The sequence below is a fragment of the Lactuca serriola genome, chromosome 8 (genome assembly GCF_051521515.1).
Source record: "Lactuca serriola cultivar US96UC23 chromosome 8, Lser_US96UC23_V15, whole genome shotgun sequence".
Taxonomy (NCBI): domain Eukaryota; kingdom Viridiplantae; phylum Streptophyta; class Magnoliopsida; order Asterales; family Asteraceae; genus Lactuca; species Lactuca serriola.
Genome location: NC_136415.1, coordinates 139,370,324 through 139,387,240, shown reverse-complemented (window position 1 = coordinate 139,387,240; position 16,917 = coordinate 139,370,324). Strand labels below are relative to the sequence as shown.

The 16,917-nt window shown below is 36.6% G+C and overlaps 1 protein-coding gene and 1 long non-coding RNA gene across 3 annotated transcripts; both read left to right on the top strand.

Moving 5' to 3' along the window:
• Positions 1-496: 496 nt before the first annotated feature.
• On the top strand, positions 497-3,033 carry LOC145068465 (hypothetical protein At1g04090-like). Of its 2 annotated transcripts, none has more exons than XM_079015433.1 (3): positions 497-636; positions 707-860; positions 1,218-3,033. In XM_079015433.1, exons 2-3 carry the CDS (start codon positions 758-760, stop codon positions 2,801-2,803), a joined length of 1,689 nt encoding a protein of 562 aa, XP_078871559.1. In that variant the 5' UTR covers positions 497-636; positions 707-757; the 3' UTR covers positions 2,804-3,033. The 2 variants fall into 2 exon arrangements, with proteins under 2 accessions (XP_078871559.1, XP_078871560.1); XM_079015434.1 differs by having other exon boundaries at positions 504-620.
• A 1,586-nt stretch (positions 3,034-4,619) lies between these two features.
• On the top strand, positions 4,620-7,213 carry LOC145071079 (uncharacterized). Its single transcript, XR_013690227.1, has 4 exons — positions 4,620-5,215; positions 5,300-5,447; positions 5,812-5,963; positions 6,901-7,213. It is a non-coding gene; the product is annotated as an uncharacterized LOC145071079 (long non-coding RNA).
• The last annotated feature ends 9,704 nt before the right edge of the window (positions 7,214-16,917 follow it).

Genomic DNA, 16,917 nt, shown 5'->3' with positions numbered 1-16,917 from the left:
TTATGGACTCGTTCATTGTATTCCAAAGTCTTCTACGCATTCCGGAATACGTATACTTGTTTGTAAACTCAAATACAAGTAACTTAAAGAGTAGAACTTACTTGATTTGACAAATCGATGTTGAAATCTATTTCCAAATACGGGTCGAACTAACTTTTAAATTGCAAAATTCAGAACGTGTATTCCAAACTTTTGTGTGTGAGACTCATATATATATATATATATATATATATATATATATATATATATATATATATATATATATATATATATAACATTACGTTACGTTATTGGGTTTGGAACGTTTTTTCTCATCTGGAATGGGTTATTCCGGACGAAATTGTTAGTTTTCAAAATAAAAATAAAATTATATATTAGTTTTGTTAACTATAACTCAAATTGTAGTTGGATTACTAAATTTCCCTGATAAAAATCGGATTTTGTAATAATAAACCCTAATCAAAGTTGTATAAATTAAATCGTCAAGGAATGGATTTAAAGGGCAGAATTACGAATTGAATCCGTTGCCAACTCCGTTTGCATGTCGGTAATATTTCCCGTTATCACCGTCGTCATCATCAATCAACCAATATCCTTTTCAATCTTTAACAGCAAGACAGGTGTTCTTTATCTAAAGTATGCATAAAATATCCAAACAACAACACAGATGATCTTAGCCTAAATTAATGTTTCAAAACTTTCTCAGATCAAATCGTCATATCATCTAAATTGTTTGCTGGGGGAGAGAAACAGAGAGATGTCGGGCTGTGGATGCTTTTATTGGAACAGGGTCACCGATGTGGCGGTTCCCGATATCGATTCTTTCTCTCTCCCTTCTCCGATTCCCGAATGGCCTCCAGGTATTTCGCAATTTCTCTTTCCAAATCTTTTTTTAGCTTAATCTTATTGCATATCGAGTTTCAGGGTTTTGTAATTTGATTAATTCATGAATTAGGTGATTCATATAGTGTACACATGTGTGTCATTGTGCATATATGCTGAGATTTAAGTGTGATCATGAACCAGATGTGCAGGTTATAGTGAATTCGGTACTCTCCCCCTTTAACATATCTTTTGGCGATTACTTCCGCTAGAGTTTTACAAATCCTGTTCTTACCTTAGTTCTTCTTCCTTCAAATTGCTTAGTGTTCCCATAACTCTGGGTCATTACAGTAGTGTTGAAGCATGAATTCATGATCTTACATTTGTTCTCCCAGGTCATGGATTTGCTACTGGATCTATCAATCTAGGAGAATTAGAAGTTCGTGAAATCACCAAATTCGAGTTCATATGGGGAAGCGACATAAAGAATAGAAGAAAAGGTGTCAACTTCTTTAAGCCTGTTGATATACCAGATGGATACTTCTGCCTAGGTCACTATAGTCAATCTGATGAAAAACCTTTACGAGGGTTTCTACTCGTGGCCCGTGAAGTAAAAAAGACTAATTCTCCCGCCCTTGTCGATCCTACAGATTACACGTTAGTTTGGTGTCCAGATGACTGGACAGAAGACAATAATGTCCATGGCCATAGCCATGGCCATGGTTACTTCTGGTTACCTATAGCTCCCGAGGGTTACAAAGCTTTGGGTTTCATTGTCACAAATAAGCCCGCAAAACCCAATTTGAATGAAATCCAATGTGTTCGTGAGGATCTTACAACTACATGCGAACCTCACTGTATACTCCTCAAAAAACACTCCAAAATAGCAGATTCACTATTTACAGTCTGGAAAACAAGACCATGTCATCGAGGAATGCATGAAAAAAGTGTTCCAGTGGGTACCTTTTTCTCTAGTTGTATTTGGAGTCATGGAGAGGACTTAAACATTCGATGCTTAAAGAATCTAAACGATAACATAAACTCAATGCCAAATCTTGACCAGATTCATGCCCTTATTAACCATTATGGTCCAACTATTTACTTCCACCCTGATGAGATTTACCTTCCCTCTTCTGTATCTTGGTTCTTTGAAAAAGGGGTTTTGTTGCATAAAAAAGGCGGGTCGAAAGGCGAACGGATCGACCCATCGGGCTCAAGTCTACCTAAAGGTGAGAGAAACGATGGTGAATATTGGATAGATTTGCCTAAAGATGAAACCGCAAAGAAAATCAAGAAAGGGGATTTAAAAAGCGCCAAGGTTTACGTTCATGTAAAGCCCGCTTTAGGCGGGAGTTTCACGGATATTGTGATGTGGATTTTTTGCCCTTTCAACGGGCCCGGGTGTATAAAGATCGGAATCATGAATTACCCTCTTACTAGAGTTGGACAGCATGTGGGGGATTGGGAACATGTTTCCCTTCGTGTAAGCAACTTCACGGGAGAACTATGGAATGTGTATTTCTCGCAGCATAGTGGGGGTGTGTGGGTGGATGCTTCCGATTTGGAGTTTATAGAAGGTAATAAACCGATTGTTTATTCGTCAAGAAACGGACACGCGAATTACCCTCATCCAGGGGAGTTTCTTCAAGGGTCTGCGAATCTCCGGATTGGAATCAGGAATTCCGCTGCGCGGAGTAATCATGCATTGGATTCGAGTAAAGATTATGAGATTGTGGCAGCGGAGTATCTTGGAGAGGGGGTTGTTAATGAACCGTGTTGGTTACAGTTTATGAGAAAGTGGGGCCCAACAACCGTGCATGATTCGCGGGCTGAGGTTTCTAGAATCTTGAATCGATTGCCTGAAACTCTTCGGTGTTCAGCACAAAATATATTTGATAAGTTACCAAATGAATTGTATGGTGAAGACGGGCCTACAGGGCCCAAAGAAAAAAGCAGCTGGTTTGGTGACGAAAAATGCTAGGTTTGTGAATTTACCAAAATATCCTTGTTATATATACTGTTTTCACACTTACAGAATAGGGTTTGTAATTTGTATTATAAGGCAGTTGTGACGTGAGTAAAGAGTGAAAGTTGCTTGCTATTATTTCTTTCCTGAAATATGGATTTGTGATTCTATTGAGTGAAGTTTGTGAATATTGTTAGTGACTGTGGGTTTGAGATGAATGAAAACTTGTGATGCTTTTGAGTGAAGTTTGGAATCCCATGTCTTCTTCTTCAACCTCCATCACCTCTTGCTGATGAATGAAAGATGGATTTGTGATTCTTTTATGAAAACCTTTTTTTTTAAGTAACTCATTTGTGTCAACGGGGATTTTTGACTGTGTTTCACCTGTTTGAATGTATTAGGACTAGGAGGTCTTTTAATACCAATACAGAAGCTGCAATTTTTATAAAGGCACTATGACTAAAATCATTTTGAAAAACGATTAAAAATAAAGGACTAAATTCTTACATTTAGTTGTGTATATTATAGCATTCTAATTCTAATTTGATTTCTTTATGTTACATTTAGTTAGCTAAAAAAGACTAGGAAAATGAAAAAACGACCATCGATTAATTTCCTTATGAATTTATTGAAGGAACAACAAAGATATCCCATGGGCCCAAACTGGAGCCAAGTACTTCATTGAATCCAATGCAAACTATCTATTGACTTTTTATTTTACTTGTACGCTAGAAGAATATACAAGAACAATTCTTCAATGCAAGTTAATATTTTTATCCTAATTTTTTTTGGGGTTTTTTTTCCTGCTCCAAAGATTAAATCTATACTATGAAAGGCTAAATAGTGTCTAGTTCTTTTAGGTTTTTACAAATTAAAGATCCTTTTATATGTTTTAATCAGTTTTAAAAAGATTTGACAGACAAAAAATAGTACTTTTATATTTAAACATGGACCAGAACCTTAATGAAAAGAGGCAAGAATGTCTTATGGATGGAAATGACCTTTCTATCCTTTCCCCTAACTTCTATCACGAGAACTGATGGTTGTTTATTTTCGACTTAATACAACATACTTTGTTTGATGTAATTGGCTTAATGGGATTCATGACTTAATGAGTTTGGCTGTGATCTGTTTCGAATATAGTAGCATATTGTGTTTCTAGACCCAATATAACAACATACTTTTGATTTTTACCAATATTACCAACATACTTTGGAAAATATATCAAAGTATAATGTGTGTACTTAAGGGAAAATTGGGAAAATCATAACGTACTTTACCCTATTTACCAATATAGACATTATACTTCCTTTTTTTACTAGTAATAACAATGTACTTATAATTTCTTGTTGACTTTTTTTGGGTTTATATATTTTGACCATTGCCATATTTTGTGACATTATAACTCCTTAAATTAGTTTCTATTGATTGCTATTCCATTTTTTTAATTCGTTGATCCATATCTTCTTCCTTAAATTCGTTTTTTTTTTATTATTTTTTTATTTTTTTATTTTTTTATTTTAAGATTACAATGATCTTTTATATTTTTAACTATCAACCTAGCTATTATGTGCATTTAACCCCACGTCGCCTACCTTTATTCAGTCACTCTTTTTCTCTCCTTACAACTTTAGAATGTAACTATAATATCACAAATGGTCCCTGTGGCTTTTATTCTTATTTTTTGTTGTGTTAAACCTAATTAATTATATATACTTACTAATTCTAAAGGTACAGATGAACAGGACTTCTCTATGATTGGTTGCATCATTGGCTACAACTTTTTTTTTTTTTTTTTCTGTTTTGCTTTTTCATATCATATATTTTTATTTGTATGTTATCTATTACACCGCCTCTAACATCCAATACCGTACCGGCAGGTTTCCATCACCGCCTCGATTTCTTTCGTCCACCGATCGTTTCCTTCTTTTCTTCTCCAGTTTCTCATTCTTTCCAGAAACCTCCGGTTGCTTCTCACAAGCATTCCCACCCCACCGCTTCTCTTTGCTCCGCCTCCCATTGACGTCTAACAAATTATCCCTTCATATTCTTACCCATCAATGTAGGTGAAATCCCTAGCGATAGTTCCATGATTAGGCCCTTCAAAGATAGAAATCTACTTTCGATTGAAAGATAGAAATCTACTTTGGTGAAAAAGAAATATGCCATGTCAGGTCTACCCGAAGGTCCATAAACAGTGAAAAATCGCAAACCAGTAATTGATAGATCGTAGATATGATTGTAAGCATGAGCGATTTTTTCACCGGATTTCTTTGTGGCGGCGTAAAGGGTCACCGGTTGATCGGTTCGATCGAAGAGAGAGAGAGAGAGAGAGAGAGAGAGAGAGAGAGAGAGACGACGACGACGACGACGACGACGAAGAGGGTGAGGTCGATTTATTCGACTGATACCGATTGCGCTTTACAGGTTCGTTTTTTCTTCAATTCTACTTTTGTTTTACTATACGTTTCCGATTGACGCCTGTTTTGATTCCCGCTGCTTATTTTTCAGATTTTGTGATTGATTTGTTTGTCTCTGGTGAGCCGGATCTTCCACCGCCTCCGATTCAAGTATCAGATCCACCCAAAGATGTTCTATTTTTCGATCACCTGCACAACAACTGAGGGTCACTTAAGTTATAGCTATGTCATAATTAAAGGTCATTACTGCTCATAATTATATTTCCATCTTAAAGTATAGTTTTCCCATTTGATTTTAATTTCTTATTGCCATGAGGTAAATTAAAGGTTATGCCATTGTTAAATGCAGGTATCTCTTATTCCCTCTATCAAATTCCATTCACAAATTTAGGATTTTTTTTTCAATTATTAATATGGATAACTTGATCGTTTTGTTTATTATCCTGGGTATTTGTGTTTGTGAATTTATTATTCGGATGAGGTTAAAGGTAGTCTTTTGCACTTCTTCTTTTCCATTTTATATTAAGAAGAATTTGTTAACTAACAAGTGATGTGGAAATACATCTAATCAGTCAACTTATAATATTTTCTGCCTTTCTTTAGTTCATGAATTGACTCTGTGAAATTGGAGCTGGCGTCTGTGACATGATGAATGGGTGCTTATTTAGCATGTTGAATGTTGGATTTTGTCCTGGCAATGGGAGCTTTTATAGAACCAGCAGGATGGTAGTAGCAGCCATGTTCAACTCTTTAAGGTTAGTTGTCTTTCCAAGGATTAAATACAATGTACTTTTATTTTATTTGTGCATTATGTCATTTTGTTTTCATTCATCTCTATGACTGAATTCACTGTACATTTATAGTTTTTGTTACTAAAGCATTGTATTGTGAAAAATATACAAATTATAGCATTGTACTTTCAACCTTTTTCTTATTACAACATTCTACAGTGATTGTTTAGCCAATTATTTTTTTCGCTTTAGTTACTTGAAACTTTTTTTTTCTGTAACGATTAAACCGTTATAGTTTTTTGACCATTTTCTGGACTATTTGTTTTTTGATATAATTTCAAAATGTAAAAAAAACACAGCTTACTTTTACCGTTTGTCAATCTACCTATTGTGAATTACTCTTCTTATCGATTTATTCTAAACTATTATTTTTTTTATCCATTGAGCCTCATAACTGTTTTCTGTAGTGATTAATCCAATATTCTCTGCTGACTATATAATAAACCCGTTTATTGTTGTTGTGCGGTTTTGATATCGGTTTACCTGTTGTGCTATTTTTTTAAACAATTTAGCCACTAAACTGTTGCTCTTTTGATGTGGAAATGGTTTTTCAAGATTTCTAACACGAAACTTTAAAAAACATGATTTTTTTTTAAATTTCTTCGCAAGTAAAATTTGATTTTCACAGGTAAAACCTGTGAAAATCTTGGGAAGTGGATAACTGGATTAGCATGATTTGTCTTTTTCTCTCTTATTTATCATTTTAGGTTTTTAACTACTTAACTATTTTATGTAGTGATTAAAATACTATTCTTCTTTTGACCATTTAGAATAACCATCCATTTTTAAATTTAGTTTCTGAAGTCGTAATGATCCTATTTGAAAAGGCAACTTATCATTCATACTTTACCATAAGGTTGATTCCATATATTTATATAAGGGTAACCTGGTCATTTGGCAGGAAAAGGGTCCATGGGAGATGGATGCTCATGAAAGAGTCGAAGCAGCTGGGAAGAAGAAAGAAGAAGGAAATATTCTTTGTAGGTGCTTTCAATTCACCAATCTGTTTTACCGTTGAAAATTTCTTGCTGTTTTGGAATAATTTCAATTGTTGAACTTTTATTTCTGGCTTGAGCGCTGATGTCCTTATTAGTGGTTGTATAATTGTATTGGGGTGCTGATATTTTGAGCCTCCTTATTTGATCTTTATTTGATCTCATAACAAACGGTTGAATTGAAATCTAACCCCGCAAAGCGGGACACTTCCCTAGTTATTGACTAAACTTCACAAATGGCCCCTATGGTTTTCGAAAAGTTGCATTTTTAGGATATCTTTCGAAAGTGTTACATAGATGGTCTTTGAGGTTTCGGTCTTTGAGGTTTCAAACTCAAGAAGGTTTAGTCATTTTAGCTAACTCCCTTAAAAATAAGGGTTAAATCAATATGAAATTACCTATTTACCCCTATTTACTTTATTTTCCTTATTAATAAGGTCTCACTCATCCTCTCTCTCTCTCTCTCTCTCTCTCTATATATATATATATATATATATATATATACCACACACGCATACAAGATCATCAAAAACCTAAATACACATTCTCTCCTCCCTATATTACCGACGCTTCACCACTATCTTCTTTCATCTTATTCTTCTTTATAAACCCTATGTTAACCTCTTCTTCGATGCCGCCACATCGACCAACATACCACTGATTTGGATTAAGAAGACTGCTTGATTCAACTCAGATCTATTTTATACGACCAAATACAATGCTTAGTCGTCTTTTCAATTCGTCTGTTATGGTTGTGTTGGCGGTCAAAAACAATCTTGCTATTGATTCCAATATAGATATGTAACATCCTGTTTTGAGAAATTTCTTATTTCATAATCATGGACAATAAATGGATCAAATAAAGGCCTAGGGCTTCAAGGGAATAGGTTTTAGACCATATTGGATGTGGATAATATTGGTTATGTGATCTAAGCCCTTGGTTTGTGTTTTGGAGTTAAATGGTAAAATGGGAAAAGTGATGTTTCAGACTTCTTTCATGAATTAAGGGTTTTAGTTCAGTGTGTTTTAAGTAAAATGTAATTAGATAGAGTTGTGGAGCTCCTCAATACCTTTGCATGCATATAAAGAACACTAAAAACGGAGTTGAAACGAAGAAGTTATGATTGTTTGAAGTTGGAATGGAATTTGGTGAAAACCCATTCTCAAGAGGTGAGAAGTAATTCTCACGACGTAAGAACTGTACAGACCAAGCCCACAAATTTTTAGGGTTTTCAAAGTATTTAAAGGTAAAGATTCATGTTTTAAGGTATTTTCTTAGCCTCCATCATATCTAGAACCTCTTAGGAGAAACCCTAGCCTTTATTTTTGTGATTTGAGCCTCCCATCTCCTTTCTCATCCATTTTTTTTGGAGTTTTTGATGGTTTTAGAGCAATGTTTTCATGCAAGATTAATCTTTGAAGCTTGGCAATTGAATACCTTAACTTCCATCTACCTTCTAGACCTTTGTAAGTTATAAAGTTCCAAGCTTTATTACATTTCATCTTGGATTTAAGTGTGTTTGGTGTTTTCATCCATTTTAATGAGTTTTGAGCGAGAGTTGAGAATAAACTTTGCAACTTTATTACTCTCCTAGTTCCCAATAACATTGTATGTTTCAGATCTAGACTCCAACACCTTTTGATAAGTTTAGAATGTTTTCTTGGACCTCATGGACTAGGAAAGTGTTGATCGTTTTCCTTCCCTTTCATCCATTCAAGTTATCTTGGTCATTTTGGTCATTTTAGGGTATTAAAGTTTAGATCTTTAAAGCTTGAGAGATTATTACAGATAAAGTTGGAAACTTTATCCATCTATACATCATGTTGATTAAGATCTGAAGGTTGGAGACTTGGACTTAATGGATTTAGCTGAGAAAAATGCATTCTTGGTTCCTTTGAGACTTAAAGACGATATTTTGGTTGTTTGGACCATCAGAATGGATAAAGTTAGAAACTTTATCCATTATGAAGTTATTTAGGAACTAGATAAGAGGTTTTGGGCCTTGGTCTAAAGAGATTAAACACTTAATGAAGATTTTGGCCTTCTGACCAGAAGTCACGGTGTGACAAAGGATGTGTCACGATGTGGCAGTGCCTAGAATCATGATTGTTTTGTCATGCATTCTCACGACGTGACCAAGGAATGGTCACAACGTGATGTTGACTTTGACTAAGCTGACCGTTGACCTCGTGGAGTTTAACCATTGGCTTTTTGACCAATTTGACTTTTAGTCAAACTTAGACAAAATTGAGTATTTGACTAAGGATTGGTCTCGGTTTGGTTTAAGAAGTTTGGGTAGGCTGTTGTGATGTTAAGGTAGCTGTGGGCATTCTATTGAATAGTCCAGGTGAATTTTCCTCACTGTGGCCGTGGGTCAAAGGCGCCAATGTCGGCCCACTAGGTTGTGTTATGTCTCCTGGTATATAGGATGTTGCTACGTTGTAGCGAACTATTATATTGGTATATCTATGTGATTACATGTACTTGTTCGTTATATGTTATGTTTATTAGTTGTATATGTCAACATAGTGGGGTTTGGGTTGAGGTGATCATGCTTTGTGCTGAAAGCCAAGATGCCTAGGGTGGTTCGGATAGGCTGTAGGCCTTGTGAGGCGGTCCAATCAGGTCGTAAGCCAATGGAGTGGTCCAGATAGGTTGTAGGCCTTGAGAGGCGGTCCAGTCAGGCTGAAAGCTCATATATGCATGTTGTTATTTGTTTGGTTATGTGTGGTATTTTGGGGGAACTCACTAAGCTTTGGCTTACAGTTTAACTTTATGGTTTTAGGTATATCAGATGATCAGGTCAAGACAAAGGCGTGATTGTACACATCATCATGGGATTTATGTTAAGAGATGTTTTTAGGCACTATGATTTGATAACTATGTTTTTTGGAAATAACATTTTGTATAACTTATAGATTTTAAAATGGTTTCGAAAAATGAAAATTTTTACTATGATTTTTGGGATATTATAAGTTGGTATCAGATCCCTGGTTTGAGAAAAATGGATGAACACTTGTGTGATTCCAGACTCAAACTAAGGATCTGCAAAATAGTTTTTAAAATTAACTCTAAAAAGAACGACAGGGGATGTGATGTGTACAATCAGTCGGAGCCAAGGAAAGTATTCCCCAAGATACCCATACTTGTTCTGTGTATTGATGATATGATAGAATTGCATGCTAGTTTGTAGGCTAGGGATCTTTAGGAATTGCATGATAGAATTGCCCGATTCATAATGCATGACAGCCTAGGAGAAATTCTTGATATGTTATATGGAACTGACATTATTATTGTGGTTTCTTAGTATGTGCATCATAGTCGTACATAACTAAGATTTTATAGCATGAGAATTTTTTATTTAGCCTTATTTCACGTTCCTTCTATGTATGTGGGCTTAAGGTAGAATCAAGTATTCGACTGTCTATCAAATTCAGTTATGTATGATTAGCATACACGCGCAACTACATGGTTAGTAGAAGTTTCATGAGTGGGTATGGTTTGCAGAAGGCCAGCGAGGGATGATTAGCCACTCTCAAGAGAGTAAGTATAGGAAGTATGTGTATCCTAGGAAGTGCTTTAGTTGGATTGGTGCGTTGTTTAACAAGTTTTTGGAGTGTCTGCATGAGTAGTTACTTAGAAGATCTGGAATAATTCTTGAGGGAAGTACAGATAGGTGTGGAAGGTAGTATTAGGCCCGTACTACTGAAAGCACAAGATTTATGCTCGAATTGAGGAAACATTTTTGGGATTTTAAGGAGCTGGTTGAGGATAGATTGTATGGTTTGGCACCATGATTCATTACAATGTGTTTCTGTCTTATTCTGTTTTTCGGTTATGGTTGTTCAGGATGATGATGGGTCAAATGATTGCTTGGGTCTTAGTGGATATGTTAGTCTAAGTTTGAATGGTGAAAACATAGATGAGTTAGTTGATTTTGAGGTCTTAAGGTCCTTGCTCGAGGTAATTCCAGTCGAGTCATGAGACTTAAGAAGGAAGCGATAGTGATGATCGGCTTGAGGATTGCAGTCGGAGGCTGATTGATTGGCAGTTGGATTGGGACGTCACTATCTACGACGGGGTTTATGTTCTTCCAACTTTCCATGTTCAAAGGAAAGATTGGCAGTTGGATTGGGACGTCACTATCTACAACAGGGGTTATGTTCTTCCAACTTTCCATGTTCAGAGGAAAGAGAGAGTAGACATGTGATTTTCAAAGTTGGGGTGTAGACCCAGCATGAGTCTAGATGATTACGGTTCTCTTTGGCGGAAAGTATGGTAGTGTGGTAATGCAAAAAATTCTTGAAGTAGGTTTTCCTTGAGATGAGTTCAAGAGTCTACTTCTGTAACATCCCAAAAATCAAGGTAAATTTTTCATTTTTGAAAACAATCCAAATACCATAAGTGCTTACAAATCATAGTTCCAAAAGTTATAAATGAATCAAAGTATCCCAAAAATCATAATCTCATAAAAATTGAGGATGATGTGTACGATCAAGCCTTCATCTTGCCTCTTTCCTCTGAGGTACTTGAAGCCATAATAATCAAACTATAAGCCAATGCTTAGTGGGTTCCCCTAAAGTACCACATGAGGAAAACTCCCCTCAATATCTGAAAGATAGCTTATCTGAATGTTGTTCCAAATATCGACTCTATGGGTCACTTACACAACACACAGGGACCAAGCCTCAATCTACTACTCAAAATATCCTCAAGTCAAACTTGGTTAAGGTCAACGGTCAAAATTCAAAAGTCAAATCCAACTGGTTGTCATGTCGTAGCTATCCATGGCCATATTGTGGCTGCTAAACGACAAGGTTGACGGGTTTCTACCCAGTCGCCACATTGTGGCAACCTAAGGTCACGTCGTGGGGACTGGTTTGGACAACTTCATCCATTAAGCCATTTTCCTACGACTCCAAGAGCCCCAATGTTCATATTTGGACCTTCCCATGATTTTATGGATAAAGTTTCCAACTTTACCCATCAAGACACCTCTACTAGTCAAGATCCCAAACCCTAATTCCTTAAGGATGGCTAAATGCATCAAGACACTCATTGAGCACCCTATCCCTAGAGTTGCACATCCAAAGTTTCCATAATGATTTTGTACTCCTAATAAGACCAAACCATCATCATTAATCCATCACACTTTACCCACTAAGCAGAAACATGCATATCATCCTCTATTGGCTTCTTAGACTCCTCGTGACTTTCCTCGATTCGGGTATGGATCCTTTCTTCCAGTAGTACGAACCCAATACTACCTTCCACACCTATCCATACTTTCCTCAAGAATCATCCTGAATCTTCTAAGTTACCTCTCATAATGATACTCCAAAAACCCACTAAACAATGCACCATGCATACTACTACACTTCCTAAGCTATCCTAGGATCCTCACTGCCATCGTTTGTTGAAATATCCCCATTAATGCCAGTTAGCTACTTCATGAATACAATCACATGCAACAAAACTTAAATAATCTTAGATTAAAAGACTCAGCCCTACAATGGTTGGACTCAGACAAGAGTCGTGCAATAGGACCAAATCCTTCACACTAAGATTATTTAACGTTTACATCATGTGTCTTAACATATTCATTTAATAATTAATTCACACCGGTAGGATTGCTACAAAGCAACAAGTAAGAAACATTCGAGCAGTAAAGCTCTATAGGAAATAAGGCATCATAATTTAGGTAATTCTATCATGCAATTCTTGAATATCCTTATCCTACAACTAGCATGCAATTCTATCGTAATCATCATAAGCAAATAACACTATGGGTATCTTGGGGAATACTTTGTTGCTTCGGCTGATCGTACACAACTCATCCTTTCTTGGTTACTTTTAAAAACATTTTTTGAAAATAATTTGAAAACTTTTGCAAATACTTAGTTTAAGTCCGGATTCACACGAATGTTCGTCCAATTCTCTCAAACCAAGGATCTGATACCAACTTGTAACATCCCAAAAATCAAGGTAAAATTTTCATTTTTGAAACCAATCCAAAAACCATAAGTGTTTATAAAACATAGTTCCAAAAGTCATAACATGAATCAAAGTATCCCAAAAATCATAATCTCATAAAAATTCAAGATGATTTGCACGATCAAGCCTTCGCCTTGCCCTAATCCTCTGAGGTACCTGAAACCATAATAATCAAACTGTAACCCAACACTTAGTGAGCTCCCACAAAGTACCAAACACAACCAAATAGATAACGGCATGCATATATGAGCCTTCAACCTACTGGATGCCTAGTAGGGCCTACAACCTATTTGGGCTTCCGGCTTGACTGCCCACCTCGAATGGCCTACAACCTATCCGGACCTCCCCGCATATCTTGGCCTTCAACACAAAGCAAGACTACCTCAACCCAACCAAACAATAACATGTTGACATATACAGGAACATTTAATAGCCATCAACTATAAGTAATCATATAGATCTACCAATATAACAATTTGCTACAGTATAGTGAGGAAAATTTACCTCAATATCCAGAAGATAGCTTATCTGAATGTTGTTCCAAATATTGACTCTACGGGTCACCTGCACAACACAGGGACCAAGCCTCAATCTATTACTTAAAATATCCTAAATATCCTAAAGTCAAACTTGGTCAAGGTCAACGGTCAAAAGTAAAAAAGTCAACTCCAGCTGGTCGCCACGCCGTGGCCATCCTTGTCTACATCGTGGTTGATAAATAACAAGGTTGACAGGTTTCTACCCAGTCACCATGGCAACCTAAGGCTACATCGTGGGGACTGGTATGGACAACTTAATCCATTAAGTCATTTTCCTACAACTCCAAGAGCTCCAATGATCATATTTAGCCCTTCCCATGATTTTGAAGGATAAAGTTTCCAACTTTACCCATCAAAACACCTCTACTAGTCAAGATCCCAAACCCTAATTACTTAAGGATGGCTAAATGCATCAAGACACTCATTAAGCACCCAATCCATATAGTTGCACATCCAAAGTTCCCAAAATGATTTTTTACTCCTAATAAGCCCAAAAAATCGTGGCTTTATGGACTTGCATGTGCAATGCATGTCCTTCTATTTTTGGTCAAAAACATGGCAATAAAGGCTTAAAATTAAGCATGGAACCAAAAACTACATGGATCCTCATATCTAAAACATATGGCACTAGAATGATCCTATGGATCCATGAAGTTGCCAACTTTATGAGATTTCACTTTCCAAATTCTCACACCAAGAAGATTTAGGGATAAAAGGGCTAGATCTAAAGATAAATAACATAAAGGTTGGATCTTGGCGACTTACAATGGTCCAGAAACATGCTCAAGGTTATTAGGAATATTTGCTTGCTGGAACCAAGATCAAAGATGCCATCTTCTTCTTCAAAACACCACCAAAACACAAAAGAGCTCAAAGATTAGCAATAGAGGCTAGGTTTCCTCTTGGAGGTTGAGGAACCTAACCTAGAAATATAGTTAAGGTGCTTATATATGAAGGAAACCCTAAAAATCCTAGATTTGATTTGCAGCGGCTACCACGGCGTGGCCATTTATGCAACGTTGTGGCATCTCCAAAACACGCGTTTTCATTAGATGTCACGCAATGGGCATCCATGCCCCACGTTGTGGCAAAACATTTGCCCCCAAAACCTTATTTGATTCATTAATTATTGTCCTTCCTTCTTCTGGAAAAGGGTGTTACAACTTCCTTGAATATAGTCTGGTCAAGTACTAGTTAATTGTTTTAGGTGATCAGGGAAGTGAATCGGGAATGAAAACTTTTATTATCCCTGATGTATCTCGACTATGATAATGATTCCTCTTGTCTTTATGAATGATTCTCATGATGAATTGACGGTTGGAGATTTGTAGGCAAAATGTGTAGTAGTCTATTTGTTTCTAGATAGAAAATTGGTGCTATAAAGGGACTGTCAGAATTATTGCTTGTGCATTTTCATGGGATTCTTGAGGTTAGTGGCAGTTATAATTCGGAAGTTTCTGAGTTCTCCATATGAGATTCAGAATCTCTTTGACTTTGCTTGGTCTTTATCTAGAAGATCATCTTGTGTTGTGTTATACATTCAAATGGTCATGGATGTTATGTATATGGTTGAGCCAGTTGAGTTTTGGTTTGTTTGCAATGTCAGTTGGTGGTAGTTTGAACCCTAAGTGGGGTAGAACTGGGTATTCTTCTTGGAGGACCATCGATATGTTAGAGCTTATGGTTTCAAAAGAATGGTTTATAGGTATCTATGGTTCAGGTATGCAAGATTTTGGTTCATGATTTGGCGAAAACGGGGTGCAGGGCAAGCTGTCATCAGATGTATGTGCTTAGGAATGCATGAGTTGTCTTCGCGGTAGGAGTTTCTGGATAAGGAGCCCTTTGTAACCAGTGGTTCTTTCGGGATCACCGATGATTAGTCATGAGGCGTTTGGGTCACTCGGGTTGAGTATCGATTGTAGAGGGATTTGTCAACTCAATGTATAGATTGCTATCCATACTCTAGGATCAAAATTTGTTGATCGGTCAATAGGATTCGTAGTTTTTTCTGCTTAGTTCCACGTAGTCCTGAATCTATAGTGTATTGGATCATTGAATTGGTTGTCAATGTAATATCGATCGTTGGTCGTTTTGTTCATCGTCAATATCAGAGGTTCTTAGAAAGTTTTGAGTTGTATCTGATGTAGCTCAATGGATGCGTCAACCTATCATCGAGTATTGTATGTTGTATATTTTTGGCCTCCAGGTAAGTCTACCCTCAATTGTTGGATTGTTCATAGCGGGCTCGGGTTTGGTAGATGTCCAATTTTGGATCTATGCAGATCCCAATTTTGGCATGTCTCATTGCCATGGTTGGTATTTGGATTAATCCGACTAGGGTTTTAGTAGCATTCTAGATGACTCTTGAAGTTATATTGAGCTAGTTATGTAATGGTGGAATTTGTTAAGTTTCATTCAAGGGGTAGGATTTTGTTTCAGTCATTTATGAGGATGTTTATGTTAACGATTGAGGTTTTTCATTTTGTTAGATCTACTAGTACTTCACCCTTTGGGTAATGTTGTGAGGAAAAAGGAATGTAGTAGATCTAGGGTTGGTTATGGGTTCTCTTGAGGGTGTGTATTGTGGTAAGTTCATTAAATATTGTAGTGAGGGGTATATGTAGACTGAAATGAGCACTTGGTTTGAATTATTGGCATGGTTCTTATTTGGTTTATAGCCTTTGAATGGGAACAAGAGTACAACCTATATCATTCTTTATTTGTGTGTGACCATGTTTTCATCCGATTTTGCGTTGGTAGCAGCTTGTAGTGTGAAAGGAATTGTGCGCTATAGAAGGGTATGACCCGTGCTATGTTTAGTTAGTGTTCAGAGGGATGTTGACTGGGTTCCTGCAATTTGGTGAATTGGTGTTTGAGTATCTTTAGACCCCTGTGGTGCTGGTCGTGAGTCTTCAGGACAGTGATGAAATGTCAGCAAGATCGGCATAGTACCATAAGCTTATCATTTTAGTGGTTGGAATATTTCAGAATGTATCATGAACCAGTGGCTATATGATTCATAAGGGTAGGACTCGGTAGTCATTGGATTGAGACTCTTGGGTCTCGGACTGTTAGTCTTATTGGCATGTGTTGGATGTTAGTGCATTGTTGGGAGTTGGGAAACTCAATGACCGGATGGTTTGGATCATGTGGACAGTAAAAGGTTGTTGGGAGTACTAATTATGCATCAAAATTCTCTTGCTGGATGTTTGCGTTATGAACCTCGCTTTTCCTGTAGGTTGTTTATTAGGAGTTTGATTACCAAAGCTGGGTATCGGTCTTGAAATATCGCGTCATGAAGTTTGTTGTAAATGTATAGAGTGATTTGTTAGGTGGATGTACACCTGAGATAATGATGGATTTGGATGCAACGTGAGATTCTTGGATTG

Excerpts from the sequence above, each read along its gene's own strand:
- LOC145068465 (XM_079015433.1), top strand. The coding sequence starts at position 758 with ATGTCGGGCTGTGGATGCTTTTATTGGAACAGGGTCACCGATGTGGCG. Across the intron at positions 861-1,217 it reads GATTCCCGAATGGCCTCCAG|GTCATGGATTTGCTACTGGA; the intron begins GTATTTCGCAAT and ends TTGTTCTCCCAG.